At 44.3% G+C, this 20,495-nt stretch overlaps 1 protein-coding gene across 2 annotated transcripts in view; it reads left to right on the plus strand.

The window, feature by feature from the left end:
* The first annotated feature begins 6,074 nt into the window (after positions 1-6,074).
* Positions 6,075-20,495, plus strand: part of ITGB8 (integrin subunit beta 8) — an 86,537-nt gene continuing 72,116 nt past the window's right edge. The window contains exon 1 of one of the 2 annotated variants that reach the window (XM_039525699.1): positions 6,075-6,721. In XM_039525699.1, the coding sequence (XP_039381633.1) occupies positions 6,595-6,721 (127 nt within the window). In that variant the 5' untranslated portion in view covers positions 6,075-6,594. The remainder of the gene's footprint in view (positions 6,722-20,495) is intronic. The other variant, XM_039525700.1, reaches the window with a different exon arrangement.

The following is a 20,495-nucleotide window of genomic DNA, read 5'->3' on the forward strand; positions in this document are numbered from 1 at the left end:
CCTTTGGCATTTGCTCCATCTCATCCTGGGAACACTCCCCTTTTAATGCAGAGTTCTGGGGGGCATGGTGTTTCCGTGAAGGTGTCTCAGATGTTTATTTCTTGGAAGAAGTCTGCCAAAAATATTTATAGTTCAGGTGAAGGTTTGTGGTGTTGTACTCACAGGTCCTTTGGGTCTCCTTAACTGGTCCGCATGAACTGCTTGATCACCTTTCATTTGCCTAGTTTTCAGACAAATTACATACTTTATTTATGGGGTAGATATGTTGGCATCTCTGGACCTAAATGGAAGGTGGACCAGTGTTTCTGTAGCTCTTGGCTGTCCATTTCACACAAGGAAACCTATATTTAAAACTCTCCTGCACTGTGAGCTCTTATAATCCATCTGGACAAAATATTGTTGTGCTTAGATTTACTAATTTCCTGGTGACAATGACATCAATCTGCACAGCAAATGGTCTTCAGGCTCTGGTGGCTGATCCACACTATTCTATGTTTTCAGTGTTTAATTAGTGCCTATATGTTCATTTTGGTGAAATCCTTCTCACCAAATTCGACATTAAAACAATTGTTTTTTTTTCTTAGCTTAAAGGCATTTGTGGTCTATCCAGCTTTGTTTCTTCTGAGACGAGTTCCTTGGATCTCACTGTCAAAAAGACAACTGTGTTTTCATTTCTCACTAGTGCGATGAATAACTATATAATTATAGTCTGACGAATTGAGTATTCACTCACAAAAGCTTGTGCTCCAATATGTCTGTTAGTCCAGGGGTCTCAAACTCAAAAGACGACGAGGGCCACATGAGGGCTAGTTCATTGGCCCGAGGGCCGCATCACTGACACACACACCCCTCGCTGCCCCCGGCCCTGGCCTACTCTACCCCTTCCCTGAGGCCCCGCCTTTTTCCTGCCCCCATTCCAACCCCTTCTCTGAAGTCTCCACCCCAACTCTGCCCCCTCCCTGCCCCCAGAGGGGGCATGAGGGGTGTGGTGGGGGCTCAGGGCAGGGAGTTGAGGTGCAGCAGGGTGTTGGGGTGCAGGCAGGGGGCTCAGGGTGCAGGAGGGGTGTGGTATGCAGCAGGGGGTTCAGGGCAGGGAGTTGGGCTGCTGCAGGGGGTTGGGGTGCAGGCAGGGCACTCAGGGCAGGGGATTGGGGTACAGAAGGGGTGTGGGATGCAGCAGGAGGCTCAGGGCAGGGGGTTGGGGGGCAGGGTGCAGGAGGGCTTCGGGCTCTGGGGTAGCAGTGGCACACACCAGGGCCAGGGCAGGCTGCTGGCCCCGGCCCTGGCCCCGCTCCACTCCGGGAAGTAGCTGGAACCATGTCCCTGTGGCCCCCTCCCCCAGGGGCTGCAGGGGTCCGGGCGCTGCTTGCCATGCCTCCAGGTACCTCCCCTGAAGCTCCCATTGGCCACGGTTCCCCGTTCCCGGCCCATGGGTGCTGCGGGGGGACGGTGCCTAGAAGCCAGGCCAACACAAGGAGCCTTCTGCTCCCCCGCCCCCCCAGTCGCAGGGACGTGATGCCAGCCGCTTCACGGAGCAGCACGGGGCTTGAGGGGGCAATCCCGCGGGTGTAGTTTGCCCACCCCTGGCCTGGAGGTAGGCTGAGGGGGTGGGCGTGGGCTGCTTGGCAGGCCGCAAGAAATAGCCCCACGGGCCACGTGTTTGAGACCCCTGTGATAGTCTATAAGGTCCCACAGGACTTTTGGTTGCTTTTTACAGATCCAGACTAACACGGCTACCCCTCTGATATATAAATAAAGTTCACAAAATGGTTCCTGCTATCCAATGTAGAGCAGTTTTCACTGTCATGCTTATAGATGTTTTCATTCTGTTCAGATACACGTAGCTATGTGACCCTTGTGGTATATGCTCATAAAGCAATATTGTTGGTATTCTTTCCCTGGGGCAAACCTCACTTGGATTATGGATAGAGTCCTGTGCAGATACAGAATATTTATTCGCATCTGAGCCGCGAGCTACAAAAATGGTCCGTGGATATCTGCATCATGGATATCAACGGATATAAAGCAGATAGCTGCAGATTTGTGGGCTTTAATTATGAAGAGCTCAGAGGCCAATCTCCAAAGCAGAGGGGTTCAAGCTTTCTCAGTCCCCTAGAGCTTTTGTTTCTTTCGGCATGTCCCTTGTTTTTGCTTTTATGAACTTTTTTCTTTTTTATGGAATACATTCTTGAAGCTCTTTGAGTTTAGCTCTCATACTGTTTGGAGGTACTTGATCCCTTCCTTGGTTCAACCAAAAATGTTTCAGTTGCTTGTTTAGCAGGGCCCTGTATCTTCATCACTGCCTGAATTATCGAGTAGTATTGCTTTTCCTCATACTATCTAATCCTTACAGTAAGAATCTCCTGAAGGGAGATTTCTTACCTTGTAATTCTCCTCGTCTGCAGAGACCATAACACAAATTTTCATTCACCCACCTCCCCTTTGAGTTTAGAAACTTTGCTTTTAAAGTGGTAGGTTGTGTCTTTATAGCTGCGCACAAGCGAGTATTTCATTATTTTACTTGAAAAAGAAACTGACAAAAGAGGTTACCAGTGGGCTGTACCACTCACATGTTCCACATACTGATGGGGCGGGATATGCAGGCCTCCCACAACTGAAGAGTGTTAGAGTTCACAGCCAATATTGTGCTAGAGACCCAAAGAGTGAACATTCTGTGACATATCCTCAAACAAATAAAATTGCAAAGTTATATTCCCTTCTAATGGAACTTTCTGACTTACAATATTTACTTGAAAGTAGAAAACAAGCTTTTCTTTGTATATAAAAACTCCAAGACTACATTCAGAAAGATGTTAGCCACCGAGACAACTTTGAACAGGTTTTTGATAATGCAGATCACCTGTTATCAGGTCGCCATTGCAGGATTTTTTAGGTCTTGCAAACTAATTAAAATATTCCAGATTTATTTGGAGTGTCTTGACACAATGATTTAGACATTGTGCATAAGAGCCAGCCAAGCTTAGGGTGTCCCTAACATGCCTCATTTCAGTCTCAAAATTACATAGGTTCCATACAAACTTGGCAGTCCCTCGCTTTTATTGTTTTACATAATTTACATCTAAAACTGAAATTGTAGAGTTATCTTATGCCAAATGAATGGATCCCAGCTGCATTAAGCTCCTTGAATTAATAATTTTTGTTCCCATAATTTATGAGTCTGTTTGCATCCCACAATAGGGCCTTCACAGGTTGAGGTCTGGTACCCAAAATTAATTTTAGGAAGGGGGAAATTTTGAGGTAGAATGATAGTGTAGCATTTTAAAACACCAGACTGGCAATGGAGATGTTGGTTCCATTCCCATCTCTTCCCCAGATTTCTTCTGTGATCTTAAGCAAGTGATTTAACCTAAGCTTTACTTTCTCCAATTTCTAAAATGGGGATAATAAAATATCCTTATCTCACAATGTTGTGAGGCTTAGTGCATTGCTTGGAAAAGCTTTGAGATCCTCACATTTTTAAAGGCATTAGACGTGAAAAGTACTGTTAGGTGTCACTTTGTCAAGAATTATGTTTCAGTTACATTTGAATGAGTTATTAATTCTATACAAATCAATAACACAGACAAACTTTGATGCCATTTCTGGATAAGTACCCTGTCCTTCATGTCCACTGAGGCCTGGTCAACAATAATGGAAGCTTAAGTGTGATGGTAAATGTTTAGATTATTCTTAATTTGTATTATAGTAGTGCCTAGAGGCCCAATGAGAACTGGGGTCCAATTATGCTAGGCACGCTTTAAAAATACAAAGTAAAAGACAGTCTCTGCCCCTGAAGAGCTACAATCTAAATAATCAAGACAGACAAAAATCAAAAGAACATGACTGTATTTATTGGCCCTTGAACTTTTGACTGACACAGAACAAGCTGTACGGATATGCATGTGTATCTACATGGCTTGAAAAGTGCCATGCTTGTCTAATTCCAAACGTGGCTGATTAGATGCACAAATCCTGGTCCTCTCAGATGTAAACAAAGCAACATGTAATCTTTTGAAAATGGAGCCCCAAAATAAATGATTTAATAAACTGAATGGAGTTAAATTTTCTTCAGAAGATTTGAGATGTTATTGTGATAGGTACAAGTGACAGAATGCACCTGGGGACAGGGAGGGAGTTTCCTAACTTTTGCTTGAAAGCAAGGTACTTTCCGCTCACTTACTAACTCACTCAGGAGTAGTGTTAACCTTTGAACACTCCTACTTTGCCTGAGGGGGCGGAAACCCAGACTAGAAGACTGCCTGAGAGGGATGACAGGAGGAGATAAAAGAAGGGTTACAAACTAAGATATTTTTGTTTTTACCTGATCTGAGGTAGAGTAAAATAAGTATTAAAAGAGAACCAACACAGAGTGGGATGGAAGGGGGCCAGGGTATTCTCATAGGGTCACAGGCATTCCCAATGGGGACAAGGCATCCTAGGCAGGGTGACCAGATGTTCCAATTTTATAGGGACAGTCCTGATATTTGGGGCTTTTTCTTATATGGGCATCTATTACCCCCTCACCTCTGTCCTGATTTTTCATACTTGCTGTCTGGTCACCCTAATCCTAGGAGAAAAGGGAGCTAGGCAATCAAATGGTGGTGAACTGGGAGTTACAACTGGGCAGCACATGTGGTGAGATATGGGAGCACACGTATTATCCAAAAGAGGGCGGGGGTGTGACAGAGAGAGTGCGTGTGTACAAGGGCAGATGCCAACATTCAGCACAAGTACCCTGGTCCGGCTTCATGCTTCATACAGGTGGGATGCCTTAGAGTGAGCATGGTACCCACTGCTGCCAGATCTGCCCTACCATGCAGGCTCTGACTGAGATGTACTGCCATCTTCCCATCTTTGCACAAACGGGAGTCTCGAAGGATCTGGGGGCTGCGGAGACAACTGCAGTTCCTCACATGCATGGGACGGGTGCTAGGGGGGCGAGGCAGGGCCACCTAGAAGATTCAGGGGACCTGGGGTCTTCGGTGGCCGGGGTCTCCCGCTGCCGAATTGCGGCCAAAGACCCGGCACTTCGGCGGTGGGTCCCGGGGCAGAAGGACCCCCCGCCGTGGGTCTTTGGGGCACTTCAGCGGCGGGTCCCAGAGCGGAAGGACCCCCCCGCTGCTGAATTTCCACCGAAGACCAGGCGCGGAAGAAGCTCCGGGGTCCTGGGCCCCGCGAGAGTTTTCCAGGACCCCCGGAGCGAGTGAAGGACCCCGCTCCAGGGCCCCCGAAAAACTCTCGTGGGGGCACCTGCGGGGCCCGGAGCAAATTACCCCACTTGCCCCCCTCTGGGCGGCCCTGGGGCGAGGGGAGGAGGTGCAGAGGGATGGAGGATTCCGGCTGGAGGGTGCATGGGAGCAGGGGGCCGAGGGGCTAGGGGAGGGGGCCGGAGGGACGGGTGCCGTGTTGGGAACGCCGAGGTGAGGCCGGGAGGGGACGGGTGCGGGGGGTGAAAGGGGGAGGTGCCGTGGGGCGATGGGAGGAGGTGCTGTGGTGGGGCCGGGGGGAGGCGATGGGAGGAGGGGACGGGTGCGGGGGGGCTGAGGTGGGAGGTGCCGTGGGGCGAGGAGGAGGTGCTGTGGTGAGGACTGGGGGCGCGATGGGAGGAGGGGACGGGTGCGGGGTGAAAGGGGAGGTGCCGTGGGGCGATGGGAGGAGGTGCTGTGGTGGGGCCGGGGAGGCGATGGGAGGAGGGGACGGATGCGGGGGCTGAGGTGGGAGGTGCCGTGGGGCGAGGGGAGGAGGTGCGGGGGGCTGGAGGACTCCGGATGGTGGTGGGGGGGTCCCGGGAGTGCAATGGCAGAGGGACGGCGGGGCTGGGGGAGACTAGGGACGCTGTGCCAAGGCAGGCGCCCGCTCGGCCCCGCTGGAGCGAGGCACTGCAGGCAGCCCGCACCGCCGAAGACAGAGCTGGGAGGGGGGCGCTGGGATTCTGCAGCTCAGCGCAACAAAAGGGAGCGGGCGGGGGGCGGAGTCTTGCCGCCCCGCCCCGCGCGCCGCAGCCGGAGCTCAGCGCCCCAGACCCGGACTGGCTTGGAGCCTGCCCTGCCTGCCTGCCGCTGGTGGTCTCCTAGCAACGCGGGACCCCGCGAGCCGCACACGCCGCGCGCCGGCTGGAGCCTTCTCCGCTCCCGGGGAGGGGCAGCCCGGGGCCACCGACCCTGCCCCGGCAGAGCCCACCTGGCGGGCCGGGCCCCTGGCGAGGGTGGTGCAGTGAGTCGGGGGGGCCGCTTAACGTCTTGCTTCTGGGGCTCTGCCAAGTGCCTCCCCCGCCGCCGGGCAGAGGGAGACAAAAGCCCTTTGTGAGCCGGGCTGGGGGCGGATGGAGGCGCCCGCCGTCCCTGCGCGGAAAGGACCTGGCTCCTGCCGCCGCCAAGTGGCTTTGCGCTGGGCTCGGGGGTCCCTACGCTCCCCCTGACATGCGGCGCCGCACGCTGCCCCTGCCCTGCCTCCTACCTGCGAAGGGTGCGCCCCTCCTCCTGCTTCGCCTCCTCCCCCGCAGCCGCCCGAGCCCCCGGCGGCGCTGAGAGCGAGCGAGCCGCTCAGCCGAGACTTGGCCGCCAGGACAGGGAGAGGTGCCGTCTGCTTCGCATTATGTGGATCTCGCTCCTGGCTTTTCTTACTGCTGGAATCGTCTCTCTGCAGAAATGCCAACGAGGGCCTGGCCCCATGCTGCGGGCAGCCCGTGTGCTCGCAGCTGTGCCGGGGCTGTGCCAGCGCCGTAAGTTGCCGGGCTTTGTTTTGGGTCGGGTGTTTTGCACTCTCGTGAGTGGGTTGAATGAGGCGCCCAAGGGCAGGTGAGCAGCAGCCGGGCCGGTTTGGAGAAAGCGGCGCCTGAAAGGCGCAGGGTTCCTGGCTAATAGAAACTGCCAGCAGGAGCCCCCATAAGTCTTGGGAAACTTGCACTTGACAGCTGAAGGGTTGTAGATAGGTTAATCCTGCAGGATCCTTCCCGATGTGTCTTTGGAACGGGCTTCTCCCTTGAGGCCAGGTGCATCTGGCCCATTTAACCTAATTTCTACCCTTGACGTTGAATTGACTTTCTCTAGAAAACTGCAGGAGGAGCAACGTTCCCGTGGGATCAGCCATAAGGTTAAGGGGGGAGAGAAACTCACATAAAGAGTTTAATGGTGCCACCCTCTGTTTGCACGTTCAGTGTGTTATTCCTATGTGCTGTTTACAGTTTGGATAATACAGGTCATTGTAGCTAAATGATGGAGCAAAGGTAGAGTTTATAGTCAGAATGAAAACATTAACTGTTTCATCAATACTGTTCAGCCCAGTGCTGGGGCAGGATCTGATCAAGGTAAAGGGTGATTGTTTCCTCCCCTCATACTTCACCCCACCCCCCCCGAAAAAAAAAAAGAGAAAAGAACATTAATGTTGAGAGAGGACTTAAATTCCTTACACACGTTTTACAGGTGGTATTACAAACAGGCGTTAGCCCAAAAGTGCAGGCTATGGGGCACTGATATGCAGAAGTTCCATTTACTTCAATAGGTGTTCTGCATGCAAATGGCTCTAAAGTCATAAAGCAATTTATTCATGAAATTATATCCCCCCCTTTTTTTTAATCTCCTGCACTAGAAAAGGGTTTAATCAATTTTTAGTAGTTTTGTAGACTACAATATACTCTTCTGCATTAAATTGTATGCCAAGTTTCAGCCTGGAGTTAATTAAAATATCCAAATTATAATCATATAAAATAAGATTTATGATGGGAACAGCATTTTAGCCTTAATGAATTGTTGAATATGTAACAAGCTAATGTCTAATTCCATAAGATTTGCCCAGTACTATTAAATGACATAACAGTGGAATAACTTCAGTTAACTTTCATGGTGTGGTTTTTTTTGTTTTTTTGTTTTTGGCTTTGTTTTTTTAATTAAAAATGAACCAAACTAAACGACAATGAGAAAAAAGTTTACTATCAAGTTTCTTATGAAACAAAGACAGCCCGTATTTGGTATTCTTTACACCATGGTGCCCGCTGGGGTGTCTAAGTGTGCCCGCATACTGGCCGGCAGAAGAGCATCCGCAGAAATGCCACCAACAAGCAGTGTCGTCTGACGCCTCCAGATGACGCTGCTTGTCAGCGGCATTTTGGCGGTGACGCCTACTGATGTTGCCGCTTGTCGGCAGCATTTCGGTGGATGCTCGTCCCCTGCCACGGTCCTCCATGGCTCATCGTCTGGCACCTGCCAGACGAAAAAGGTTGGGGATCACTGCTCTCCATAATATGAATGAGCACGTTGGCCCTGATGTTTTGACCTAGGACTGAGCTGAGTTCAACATAGGCTGGGTTTGAGGGAGTGGCTAGGGTGACTAAGGCATCTTTGCACTATTGAATTCTTTGCATCCCTGCCATAATTCTCACTGTGCTGCAACAGCTCCCTATGGAGACATCCAGCAGTAAGAATAATTGGAGCAGCCATGCCTCTTTGCTACCTCCCTGGTATGCTCTTATGTCAGGTAGGGTGGTAGATCATTTTTCTTACTTCCATCCTGCCATACTGTCCTGTTCCAATGGGAGTATTCCCTGTGAGGAGATCATCTGGTTTGTGGCTTTTGTCTGTTTGCAGAGCTGGTGTATGGAGGCAACCATCCAGACCTGTGTATTTGCTGTATTGCACCTGTGAAAGAGAAAAATAAACATGCTTACATAGAGATACATAATTTTAAAACACAGAATTTCACTCATTCTTGCTGACATATTTGTCATGTATTATTGATTTAAAAATATACTATTTTATTCTATTTAACTATTGCTTGTAATTCTACTAAACAGTTGCATTAAAAATAGCACCAAATACCCATGAAAGTCTGTGACATGGGGAGTTGCATGGGTGTGTAAATGAAGGTAGAATTTGATCCTTCATTTGAATTAAGGTTGGAGCACAAAATAAAATCAGAGAAAATACTGCAAAATTGCACGTCTCACTAAATGTCCTCTAAGCACAGATAAAAGATTAGTTTTCCTGCCACTGACAAAGGATCTCTTGTTCAGAAACTTTTACCAAAGGAAATGGCAGTTCCGTTAAGCCAAATAAAACAAATACCTGACACGAGAATGAAACTTTTGCAAAATGAAATTTGCCAAGTAGCAATTTACACAGATCCTGGGTTTATAAAATATTAAAAACCGTATACCTCTTAATTAAGTAAACCGCTGAACAGAATAAAAGGTAAATACAAGACATTGCTATACTGGGCCATGTTAATCAGCTAGCTAATGCTATTGACTTCCATAGAGACACAGGATCAGTTAACTCATCTTGTTGACAAACTATATAGAACAATAATTCTACAGTTTGTCAGTTAAGTACATATATGAAACTTTTAAAAGAGTTCAATTCTGAGGAATAGTTGGTAAAGATTAACAAGAGATTGTGGGTTTAAATCCCAGCAGTGGCTCATTTGTTGGAATTAATATACTTTGGTCTTGGTGGGAGCCTTAGAAATACCTAGATTATGATCCCTGTGTTAACCTTAAGTAAGTAGGCTTTACCCTGACTACCCACGCAAGGGTTGGATGGTGTGGAATCTTTATCTCTAATTTGGAGCCAGAAGTTTGGAGCACAATGGCTTCTGCTGCAGCATCCAGGGTTGACAAAACTTTTGATCGTTGGAGTTTATATTCTCTTTATTTCAAGTTTCATGTGGAAGGGCTGGTTGTGAGGGGGTAGGAGAGTGGAAGACCCTTTGATCATAGTATGGACAGATGTTTATTGGTCCGTCCCAATAGAATGATTTCTAACTCCAAATATAATGGTCAAGTGTTCTCTCTCCTGCTCCTTTGGTGTTTTGCCAGTCTTATCACATCTCATTCTGGTGTCTGTCTGTTCTAGCACCGAATGTTTCCTACTTCATTATTGTGTTACTTCTGTAAGGTATAGGGAAAACTATTCAAGCCCCCCATGAAGGAAATATATTTTAAAAGGAGTCCCTCAAGAAAAAAATTGAAGCAATTAGTGTATTTTGGTAGTTATTTTAAGCATGTGGACAGGCCTGCCTGTTGATTTTCTTTTTTTTTTTGCTGGCTCATTTCCATTGAGGACTCAGTGAAAGCTGTATTGTATAGAATACTCAATATTCAGACAGCTCTGCTTTTCCTAAGTCTTAAATGAAAACAATCCAGCAAGAAGAAAAATCCTTTTTTCATTTTCCTTGAGCCTGCTTGAGTGATCCTCTTCTTGAGGAGACTTGACCCTTCTCAGGGAAACAAGCCTAACTGAGAAAAAATTACTCTAGGACAGGGGTAGGCAACCTATGGCACACATGCCATTTTCAGTGGCACTCACGCTGCCCGGGTCCTGGCCACCAGTCTGGGGGCTCTGCATTTTAATTTAATTTTAAATGAAGCTTCTTAAACATTTTAAAAACCTTATTTACTTTACATACAACAATAGTTTAGTTATATATTATAGACTTATAGAAAGAGACATTCAAAGAACATTAAAATGTATTACTGGAATGCAAAACCTTAAATTAGAGTGAATAAATGAAGACTCGGCACAGCACTTCTTAAAGGTTGCCGACCCCTGCTCTAGGACATGTAGTTCTTCTGTTTTTTCTGCTCACCAATTCATTATTTCCCTTCTACTATGCCTGATAAATATCTTTTACCAAAGGCATGAATTACTGAAACTGTTTCAATTTCAGGATATCCACTTCACATGGGCTGCTAATGCACTCTCTTCTAGTTTCTATGTTCTTTCTGTTGCTTGTCCATGATGAAGGAAACTAGCCCCTTTGAGGAGGGTCCATGCACAGCTCTCTACACTACAGAAGCCTTATAATAGATTTGTTCTGGAATGGGGTAGGGTGTAAGATGTGTGTCTATTGAAGGGGGCCCTCTGTACTCCTTATGTGCCACTGAGATTAGCTGCATGTAACTAACATGCCATTGAAGAAGGGAGCATTGAATGGAAGCTGTGGATTGCACTGGCCAGGAACACCCTTACATGTTTCCAAGGGACAGTAGTTGGTTTTCTGGTTCTTAGGCTGGACTGGAGTAATAGCTGCAAAAGGGTTGAGCTGCAGTCCCATGGCCTTTGTTATAAATGACAATCATTCTCTACCAATCAATGGATCTGAAATGGATGGCTCTCGTCATTAAAATAGAATCCAGGTCAAACATCCTCTCCAGAGCACAAGTAAAATGTTGCAGTGTGCTCTTTATCAGAATGTTTAACAGAATTAAGAAAATCTGCATCAAATAAACCCTTACCTGCTCAGCCATTCAACAAAGGAGACTAACACATGGAATCAATGAATATTATAATCTGCCTTTGAATTATCAAAGGGCTTGAATGCTTGAAATATTTTACAAACAAGTCCCTAAAGAGAAGAATTAAGAATCGTAAGGTAAGAATATTAGGAACACCCTTCACAAAGACGACATCTGAAGATGAAAACACATCAGTACCAGAAATAAGCACAAATACAGTATAACAAAATATAAAGCCACAAACAATAGAACCTTAAAAATTAAAAATCAAAATGTGAATAATCCCCATTAATATGCTAATTATCAGATATTGAGCACTCTGTGAGGGAGGAAGCATATGACAGTATAATTAGATTGCGTAAGCGGAAAATATTTCTTATTTGATGGCTGCTAGCATTTTTTGAGACTACAGTCACGAGGCCAAATTAATCATTAGCATAGTTGATTGTAACTCCATTGTAGTGAATGGAGACTTACTTCCTTTCTTGAGCACTAAACTAGGCTCACAAATGTTCAACCCACAATGCAGAAAAATGATGGTTCACAAACGTGGAATATTTTTGCATGATGGATATAAACCTTAAAAGCTGCTCCACACTAGTATTTAAGATCAAATAATTTATATAAATATTGTGAGCATTGTATATCTTATCTCGAAAGCACTTGTACAAACATTAAAGACCCAAAGCCATATAATATGCTTAATAGTGTTCCATGGATATGGCTTCTGGTTTTTTGTTTTTTTTTTTTGTGGGGGAGGGTTAATTTAATTGAGGAGGGGGTATATTTTAGCAATTTTTGAGTTCTGTGGATGTGTCCACAAATTGAGGTGTTTTGGGGACTTTCCCTTGGTATATACATGTACTATACGTTATTACTGTACTGTAACACATTATGTTAAAGCACACTAGGGGACCTTTAGTGTGCACCAGCAAGGTTCACAGGGATGGCTTTATGTATGACAGGTTAGTGTGATTTGGAAATCACATCCTCTGTGTAGACAACCCCTTAGGTGAAAGCCAGGGAGCCTAGGTAGCGCCTGAATAAACAAACTGCACTGAAAAGGGGTGAAATCAGCACAGCCGGAGTAACTATTTCTGGTATATTTCTGTTGTTTGTGGGTTATTTATTTATTTTGAGGGTGTTTTATCAGGGTTTTTTTATTGTTGTTTTTTTTTGGGGGGGGTTAAAACCTAAAATCAGAAGCCCCATGTATGGAAAATACCCTGTGCTTCTACTGAAGGCTGGTAGTCCAGATGCTTTGTTGTAAATCTGGCTTATCAAGCTTAATGCTTTGAAAATAAAATACTGGAGGGAAAAGTGATTTTTTTTTTAAACTGGACTCCTATCAAACTTCTAGCATCTAAGTCTCCATTCCAAATCATACATCTGCCTCCCAGCCAACTTTAAAGTCAAAGCTCTTGTCCTAACTTCCGCTTTCCCTCCAGCCTAATTAAAAGACTCAATGCCTCCTTCGCATCTGCTTAGAACAGGCATAAGTTATGATGAACAAAATAGAATATGCTGTATTATTCTGTTCTAAGATGCTTGGATGTTGTTAATTAAAATAATTCCATTTCTGGCAGTTCAATATTGAAGTTGATTGTTAGTATAAATGGACTTGGCTATTTTGTGCGGCCTTTTGAGAGGGAAGAACAGCTCTAATGAATTATTGTACTGTCCATTGTAATGGAACCTTTCGGGAAGAAAAGCAAACGCCTTGCCAGCCATTCAGGTTTCTCTCTTGTTCTGGTGGCAGATTAAGAATAACCCCTTGAGCAAAATATAAGCGTTTCAGGAGGATAGGAATTTACAGCACCAGCAAGCTGCCAAGAAACAACTTCTGTGTTTGCCTAAGTTCAAGTATTTGCAAAGTTGATAATTGAGCATTCTCTTCATATGTTTCTGCATTTTCCATTGCTCCATTGTTATGGGTCTAAAGTAGTTTCTGCCTGTTATTACTAGTACTAGGCAAAAGTAATGAGTAAGAATAATTTATAACTATTAAAAAAAGCTAGAGACTGTGCAGTTTTCCCTCCTCTTTAATTTTCTTTAATTAGTGGCTCAGGTAAGGAATATGCCCTTGCTGCAGGCAATAGGGTGTAACTTCTAGGGGTTGGATTTTTCAAAATTTTCAAAGTACTTTCTATTCCCCTTGCTTTCTTTGGGAGTTAAGGATGCTCATTGCCTTGCAGGATTGGACTCAAAGCTTTAAAATACCCAAAGTTTTTGGCACGTAGGTTTTGTACCTTTTGTATAAGTATAGCTGCATGTTATGCTTTAGTAAAAGTGTAATTAAAATAAGTATGTTCCCTTTTCTGTTCATGAAGAGAAGGAGGAGTCTCCTCTTAACATTCCCCCCGCTGAAGGTCCTCAATATCTCTGTCCGAGTTGTGAGGATCCCCATTTTCCCCCCATTTTGCTTTATATTTTGTCCTCAAAACCCCATGTCATGGCCACCTTCCTTTCAGCCATTTGACTGATTTCCCTTCAGACCGCATCCATATGTGGTGCCTATATTCCTCTACACAACAGAACTGTTGCTTAACTGGCTGATGGGATCACTGTTGAATGACTTAAGATACCTGTGTCCTCAGGAGATGAAGGCCGCTGGCAGCTGTTTGTTTTGGTAAAGATCAGAACTGGGAATCAAATCTGGGACCTTGGTGTGAAAATACAGAATGAGTTTTTAATAAACCCCATGTGATGGGTTGGCTCACAGAAACCCCCTTGGGGCTGCCAACTGATGTGCCAAGACTACTACTGCCCCTGCTTTCCCTGCCAGCTTGGGACTCGAGCACCCTGTCTTGTTGAGCCAGACACGCCAGTCTCTGCTTCAACACAGACCCGGGGTATGAGCCACGTGCTCCAAAGCTGCAGACTTAACTGAAAGCAACTTAAGAAGTGTTCCTGGCTTTAACACTCAGATGCCCAACTCCCAGTGGAGTCCAAACCCCAAATAAATCCGTTTTACCCTGTATAAAACGTATGCTAGGTAAACTCATAAATTGTTCGCCCTCTATAATACTGATAGAGAGGTATGCACAGCTGTTCCCCCCCACCACCCCGGTTTTAGTACATACGTTGGGTTAATTAATAAGTAAAAAGTGATTTTATTAAATACAGAATGTATGATTTGTGGTTCCAAGTAGTAACAGACAGAACAAAGTGAATTACTAAGTAAAATAAAACAAAACATGCAAGTCTGAGTCTAATACAGTAAGAAAACTGAATACAGACAAAATCTCACCCTGAGTGGTGTTCCAGTAAGATTCCTTTTACAGACTAGTCTCCTTCTAGTCTGGGTCCAGCAATCACTCACACCCCCTGTAGTTACTGTCCTTTGTTCCAGTTTCTTTCAGGTATCCGTGGGGGTGGAGAGACTGTCTCTTGAGCCAGCTGAAGACCAAATAGAGGGGTCTCCAAGGGGTTCAAATAGAATTTCTCTTGTGGATGGAGACCCCCTCCTCTCTTCTATGCAAAGTCCAGCTCCAAGATGGAGTTTTGGAGTCACATGGGCAAGTCACATGTCCATGCATGACTCAGTTTTTACAGGCAGCAGCCATTGTTTACATGCTACCCTGAATGTCCTCAGGTAGACTTCTTATGTGGATTGGAACTTACCAAGATTCATTGTCCTTTAAGTGTTTCTTGATTGGGCACTTAATTTGCACATTCCATTCTCAAGAAGCTGACCAAATGCTTTACTAAGGCTACTTAGAAATCAAGCAAGTACATAGCCAATATTCATAACTTAGAATACAACAATGACACATGCATGCAAATAGGATGAATAGATTCAGTAGATTATAACCTTTACAGAGATATGTTACATGGCATATGTAGCATAAAACATATTCCAGGTATGTCGTATATATACATTAATAAACGTATTTCCATGAAGCCTTATGGGGTGCACCGTCACACCCCATTTTCAGGTCTTCGTAGCTTGGTTGCATAACTTACTTTATGCTGAAAGATCCACTCATTACTGATAAGTGATATATAGCACATCTCGCTTCTGCAGTAAATTGTGTATATATGTACATGCACAATGGGACAAGTTAAAAGGTGAATAGAAGTTGTCTGTTGAAGTATTGAAAGAGCAGACAGAGTTAGCAGAAGAGCAGCGAACAGGAAACTGTAAATTTTAAAGTATACCACCCGTTATTTTAATTTAAAACCTTTGGACTCCATATGTAAAATACTCTGAATCACACCTATTTACTAAAAAAAAACAGGAGTACTTGTGGCACCTTAAAGACTAACAAATTTATTTTAGCATGAGCTTTCGTGAGCTAAAGCTCACTTCTTTGGATGCATAGAATGGAACACACAGACAGGAGATATTTATACATACAGAGAACATGAAAAGGTGGAAGTATGCATACCAACAGGCAGAGTCTAATCAACATACCAACAGGCAGAGACTCTCAATTGATTAGACTCTGCCTGTTGGTATGCATACTTCCACCTTTTCATGTTCTCTGTATGTATAAATATCTCCTGTCTGTGTGTTCCATTCTATGCATCCGAAGAAGTGAGCTTTAGCTCACGAAAGCTCATGCTAAAATAAATTTGTTAGTCTTTAAGGTGCCACAAGTACTCCTGTTTTTTTTGCGGATACAGACTAACACGGCTGCTACTCTGAAACCTACTTACTAGTATTTCTCTTTCTTTCCTATCACTGTTGTAACTGAGCACCTCCCAGTACTGCCTCCCACCTCCTTTTAGGTGGGGAAAGTATTACTTGGGGAACTAAGACTGCAATTTGCATAGGAAATCTGTGACAGAGCCAGGAATTAAGCGCATCTAGTGCCTTAAAAACAAGATCCTATCTCCCACAACATCTTTGAAACTAGCCCACTGCATTGCCTGCTGATGTCCATCAGGATATGTGTGTTTTCTGCCTGATTCTGGTACAGCAATAAAATATATAAGTACTCTAGCACAGATATATGGTAGATGGTGCTATGAGAGAAATATTTCTATGTTTTTATGTTCATTTTCCATAAGAATGGTTAGTGTTTTTGGTATTACTAGTGGAATAAACTTCTTTTAGTTGCTGTAATTTGTTTATTTTATAAATTATTTTACATTTTCTATCATCTTGGCAACTTCAGAAATAAAATTATTTAACAATGAACAATTATAGTACATTGTGCTGGACCAGCACAAACGACATGATGTGAGAACACCAGAATCAAACTGTGTAGCTTGTTCACTGGAATGAAAATGTTATTACCTTTTTGCTCACTTTTGTCCAAGGGAATATGTAAAAGATGATCTTGTTGACTTGAAACCAGCATAGACATTTTAAATACCTGTCTATATTGATAATGGGAACTGTATCGTAATACTTAAAAAGGATATGCTGGGCTAATACAGAGGGCAAACTATGTTAGTTTAAGGTCACTGTAGAACAAAAAAGGATTTCAGGAAAGTTCAGCTCCGGTAATGAATAATTCTTTCTTCTCTCTCTCTCTCACTGTTCCACGCTGTTAAACAAATCATAAACAATTTCCTGTTGGACTAAAACAGGTGTACTATAATAGCCAGTACAATGGATGGTTCTTCAGTTATTTATTCATTATCAAGCCTAAATGGAGGCTCATGGTTTAATTTGTGCCCAGTAATTTTAATAGCTATATATTTTACAGTGGTATTGGGAAAAGGACAGATTTGAAAATAGATGAGGGCAAACGTAAGACAACAGCCTGACTTTGCTTCACGCAATAATGAAAGGTACAACAGCCCCTCACCATGGCATGTATCAGTCAGGCAATATTGAGGGCATTGGGACCTGGTATAAGGAATCCATTGGGATTTGTAGAGCCATGGGGTGAAGGAGTGAATTCCCATTCTCCTCTCAAGCAGCGTCCTCCACAAATATAAGTTCCTCCCTTACCAGGTTATGGGAGCCATGGTTACTGCCATGTTAGGGCAGTAGTAACCCCAATCAATATAGGGAAGGGGTTACTTTTGCCTGTACTCTGTTCCGTTTCAGATGTCAGCTGACAGAAGTCTTGCCTAGACTGTCAGTTATTTGGGCACCTACCCTCTTCTTCTGCTAAGCTGGGATGGGACTCTCTGTGTTGTCAATGGCTCCAAAACATCCCTTCCAGCTCAGAGTTAGAGTGGAGTCCAACACCATCTCTAGGCAGGTCTGGGACTGGGTAGCTGCAATGGGGTGGAGTGGGTTCCTTAAAGATTTGATTAAGCTGCAGCAAACTTCTTATTGCAGAGATGGCAACACTGGTAGGGCCCAAGAATTTGTCATTGTCTCTGAAATTCATAGCAGTTATCCTGCTAAGAACAGTGGCCCTTCCTTCCCTCCCTCCCTCCCCCTTCAGTATATTCTGGCACTATTTGAAAATTCAGGATAATTTTGTCCATTTTTGTAGTGGCTGGCCAGTGCCATTGCAAAAATGGGTGGAGCTGGGCCAAGTGAGGGCACTTAGAGGAGTAGCTGATTCAACCAAGCAGGTCCCCTCTCCCAGACTGAATCCCTCTAGCATACAGATATCTGTGCTGGTGAACTGGGGTGAGTCATATACATTTCTGCTGTACTTGACACCTGGTTTCATTCCCGGTTTCAGCTTTTCAGACTGATAGAGTTTTGCAGTTTTGTGACAAAAGCACATTTCTATGGGATGGGAATTCCTTGTCACTCCATGACCCCTAATGGAGAACTTAGTAAGTTTCAGGGAAAGCATAGGATCCACTGTGCTTGTACAGAGACCCCCATGCCCCTTCATCCCCCAGGAAATATGAAGTGTATCAGGGATTTAAAGTTTTGCAAGAATGATACAGAATATCTTTAACTAAAACAAAGCTCATGACATAACTAAGTGTGCTCTTCCAATCTAAACAACTGTAAATTTTCATTTTGCCTTGGAAGTGCTGTGGAGTGGTTTTGAAACATTAAAACACTAATTAACTGTTTAAAGTCTGGCAATGTATTGTCTGTTTTCCCCCCATTGGATACCTAACCTGTACCTGCAAAACATAGGAATGAACAAATGAAAATTTGGAAGCACAACAGGAAAATTGCATGTAAAAATGTGTTTGCACATACGATTACAATGAGCGTATGAGTCTGTATATTTTGTGGGCACAACTTAAGTCTTTTTTTTCTCTTTTTCTGCTTTTGTTTTTAAATCTTGGCCTCAACGTTATCAATAAATACAATTAAAAAAAATAATTTTGTAATCTGTTCCTTCGCTTATCTGTCAAGTCATGCATTCAGGAATGTGATCTTTCTCCCTTTGGAAGCAATGACAAACCTAATTGACTTTATTGAGAAGAGGATTCTAAAAACCTACAACAGAACACAGGAACTGCCTGCTCTTAGGTGTGTTTGAGGTCAAAAATTGCTGCAACAAAAGCACAAATACTGAATTCATAACTTCACAGAACAATAAAAGGAACCGACTTTACAGTATTGTGTTATAAGATGTAATAGTGTATTCAATAATTTTAAGCCATACACTTACAAAAGTTTTGTACCTTAGCTCATCTTTCTGAATTTATGCTTAGGCAATTCATCGACTGCAGGCACTGTCTATTGCTTGGTGTACCACAAATTGAAGAGGATATTTTTTAATTAGTCTAAGTTCAAAGGGTGCGAAGCCAAACCAAAAAAGTTTCACACCTGAAACTCTTTTCCTGAAATGTTATTTACCATACTCCCTGAGATTCATGTTAATCATTTACCATAATTTAAGATTACAAAATTCCATTGAAAAATTACCAAGCACTGTTTTTCCTTTTTCTTTCTGTATTCCAAAAGTCAACAAAAACATTAAAATAGCCTCACAAACAGACTATATCTGGCTAAATATTGCCACTGAACACAGAGTCCCTGAACGATGGGGTCTAGCCTGTCTGATATGAATTTTACTTTTTGTATAAATAGTGGTTTTTAAATGTGTGTGATTCTAAAACATGTATTTCCCCATATTATTCTAGACTACATGCAAAGGACCTACTATTATTTCCATGTTGAGGAGGTACTAATGGAAATGCTGCTCATAGATATTAGGCTAGAGAGGGAACTTTGTTGTAGCTGAGATATTGGCTCCTGGTTCCCAGTGCAACACAGAGTAGAGTTCAGTCTGCTCTAAATTATGCGCAGCTGCAAAGGATGATTCCAGCATCTGGAGATCAGGGCATAAAGACGCCCACATCTACATCCCTTCCAGGAATGCCCCTAGAGCAGGAGCCAAGGGTGTTTTCTTGTAGCTGGTAAGCCAGCTGTATGCATCCTGAGGTCCCCTTTACACAAGGGTAATCCTAAAGGATGCAGTTAAGGCAGCTTTCTTGGTACTTCATACCATCACTTTGGTGCAGAGCAACTTGAGTAGATCCATCAAATTTAGGACACAGCAGCTAATGGCTGTGGGATGAGTATTTCCAAGCGATATGATCATCTTAAATTACTGTGTACACTTGTATCTGTGAGAGACAGATTCAGAATAAGATGGCTTCAGAAACAGAATATACTTTGACTCAGTGTTTACAGGCATGCATCACACCAAGGAATTATAGCCATCTTGTCTAAAGGCAGACAGCTCCACAAGAAAATGCAGGGAGAGAAGAAGGACTAAAAATGAATGATGGGGATATTCACCAACTTCAAGGATGACTTGAAAAATGTTCCAGGCACCTACTAGCTGTAGGATTAAACCTGTTGGACAGAGAAAGATATGAAGGCCAAGGCTAGGTCCAGAGGCAGCATCCTTATGAAGGTCAGCATCCATGTCATCGCCCTGCTGCTAGAGAGGGGGAAGGTGCTCTCTCTGGGCACCACTTGGTGGTTCCATCTTTCCTTCTCTGCAGGGCCGTAGCAACAAAGAACGTGGCCCCCTCCGAACATATGTCCGGGGCCCCTTACAATGCAGAAACATTTTTTTTGCCACTTTTAGGGGCCCCCTTCCTTGCGGGCCCCCCCCTCCGAACATATGTCCGGGGCCCCTTACAATGCAGAAACATTTTTTTTGCCACTTTTAGGGGCCCCCTTCCTTGCGGGGCCCCCTCCGGTCGGAGGGTACGGAGGGCGCTCGCTACGCCTCTGCTTCTCTGCCTTAGGGTAGTATATTTCTGATAAACTTGTTCTAGTCCCTCCGTCCCCAACTGCCTGTGTCCTCTCTTTCCTTCACAGCCTCTTGGATGCTGTGTTGGCAGAAGTCTCTGCTGCTCTACCTCTACCCCAGAGCCCTCTGGCTACAAGGAGGGATGGAAAGAGATCTTGGTTACTCTTCCC

This window comes from Mauremys reevesii, linkage group 2, assembly GCF_016161935.1.
Source record: "Mauremys reevesii isolate NIE-2019 linkage group 2, ASM1616193v1, whole genome shotgun sequence".
Taxonomy (NCBI): Eukaryota; Metazoa; Chordata; order Testudines; family Geoemydidae; genus Mauremys; species Mauremys reevesii.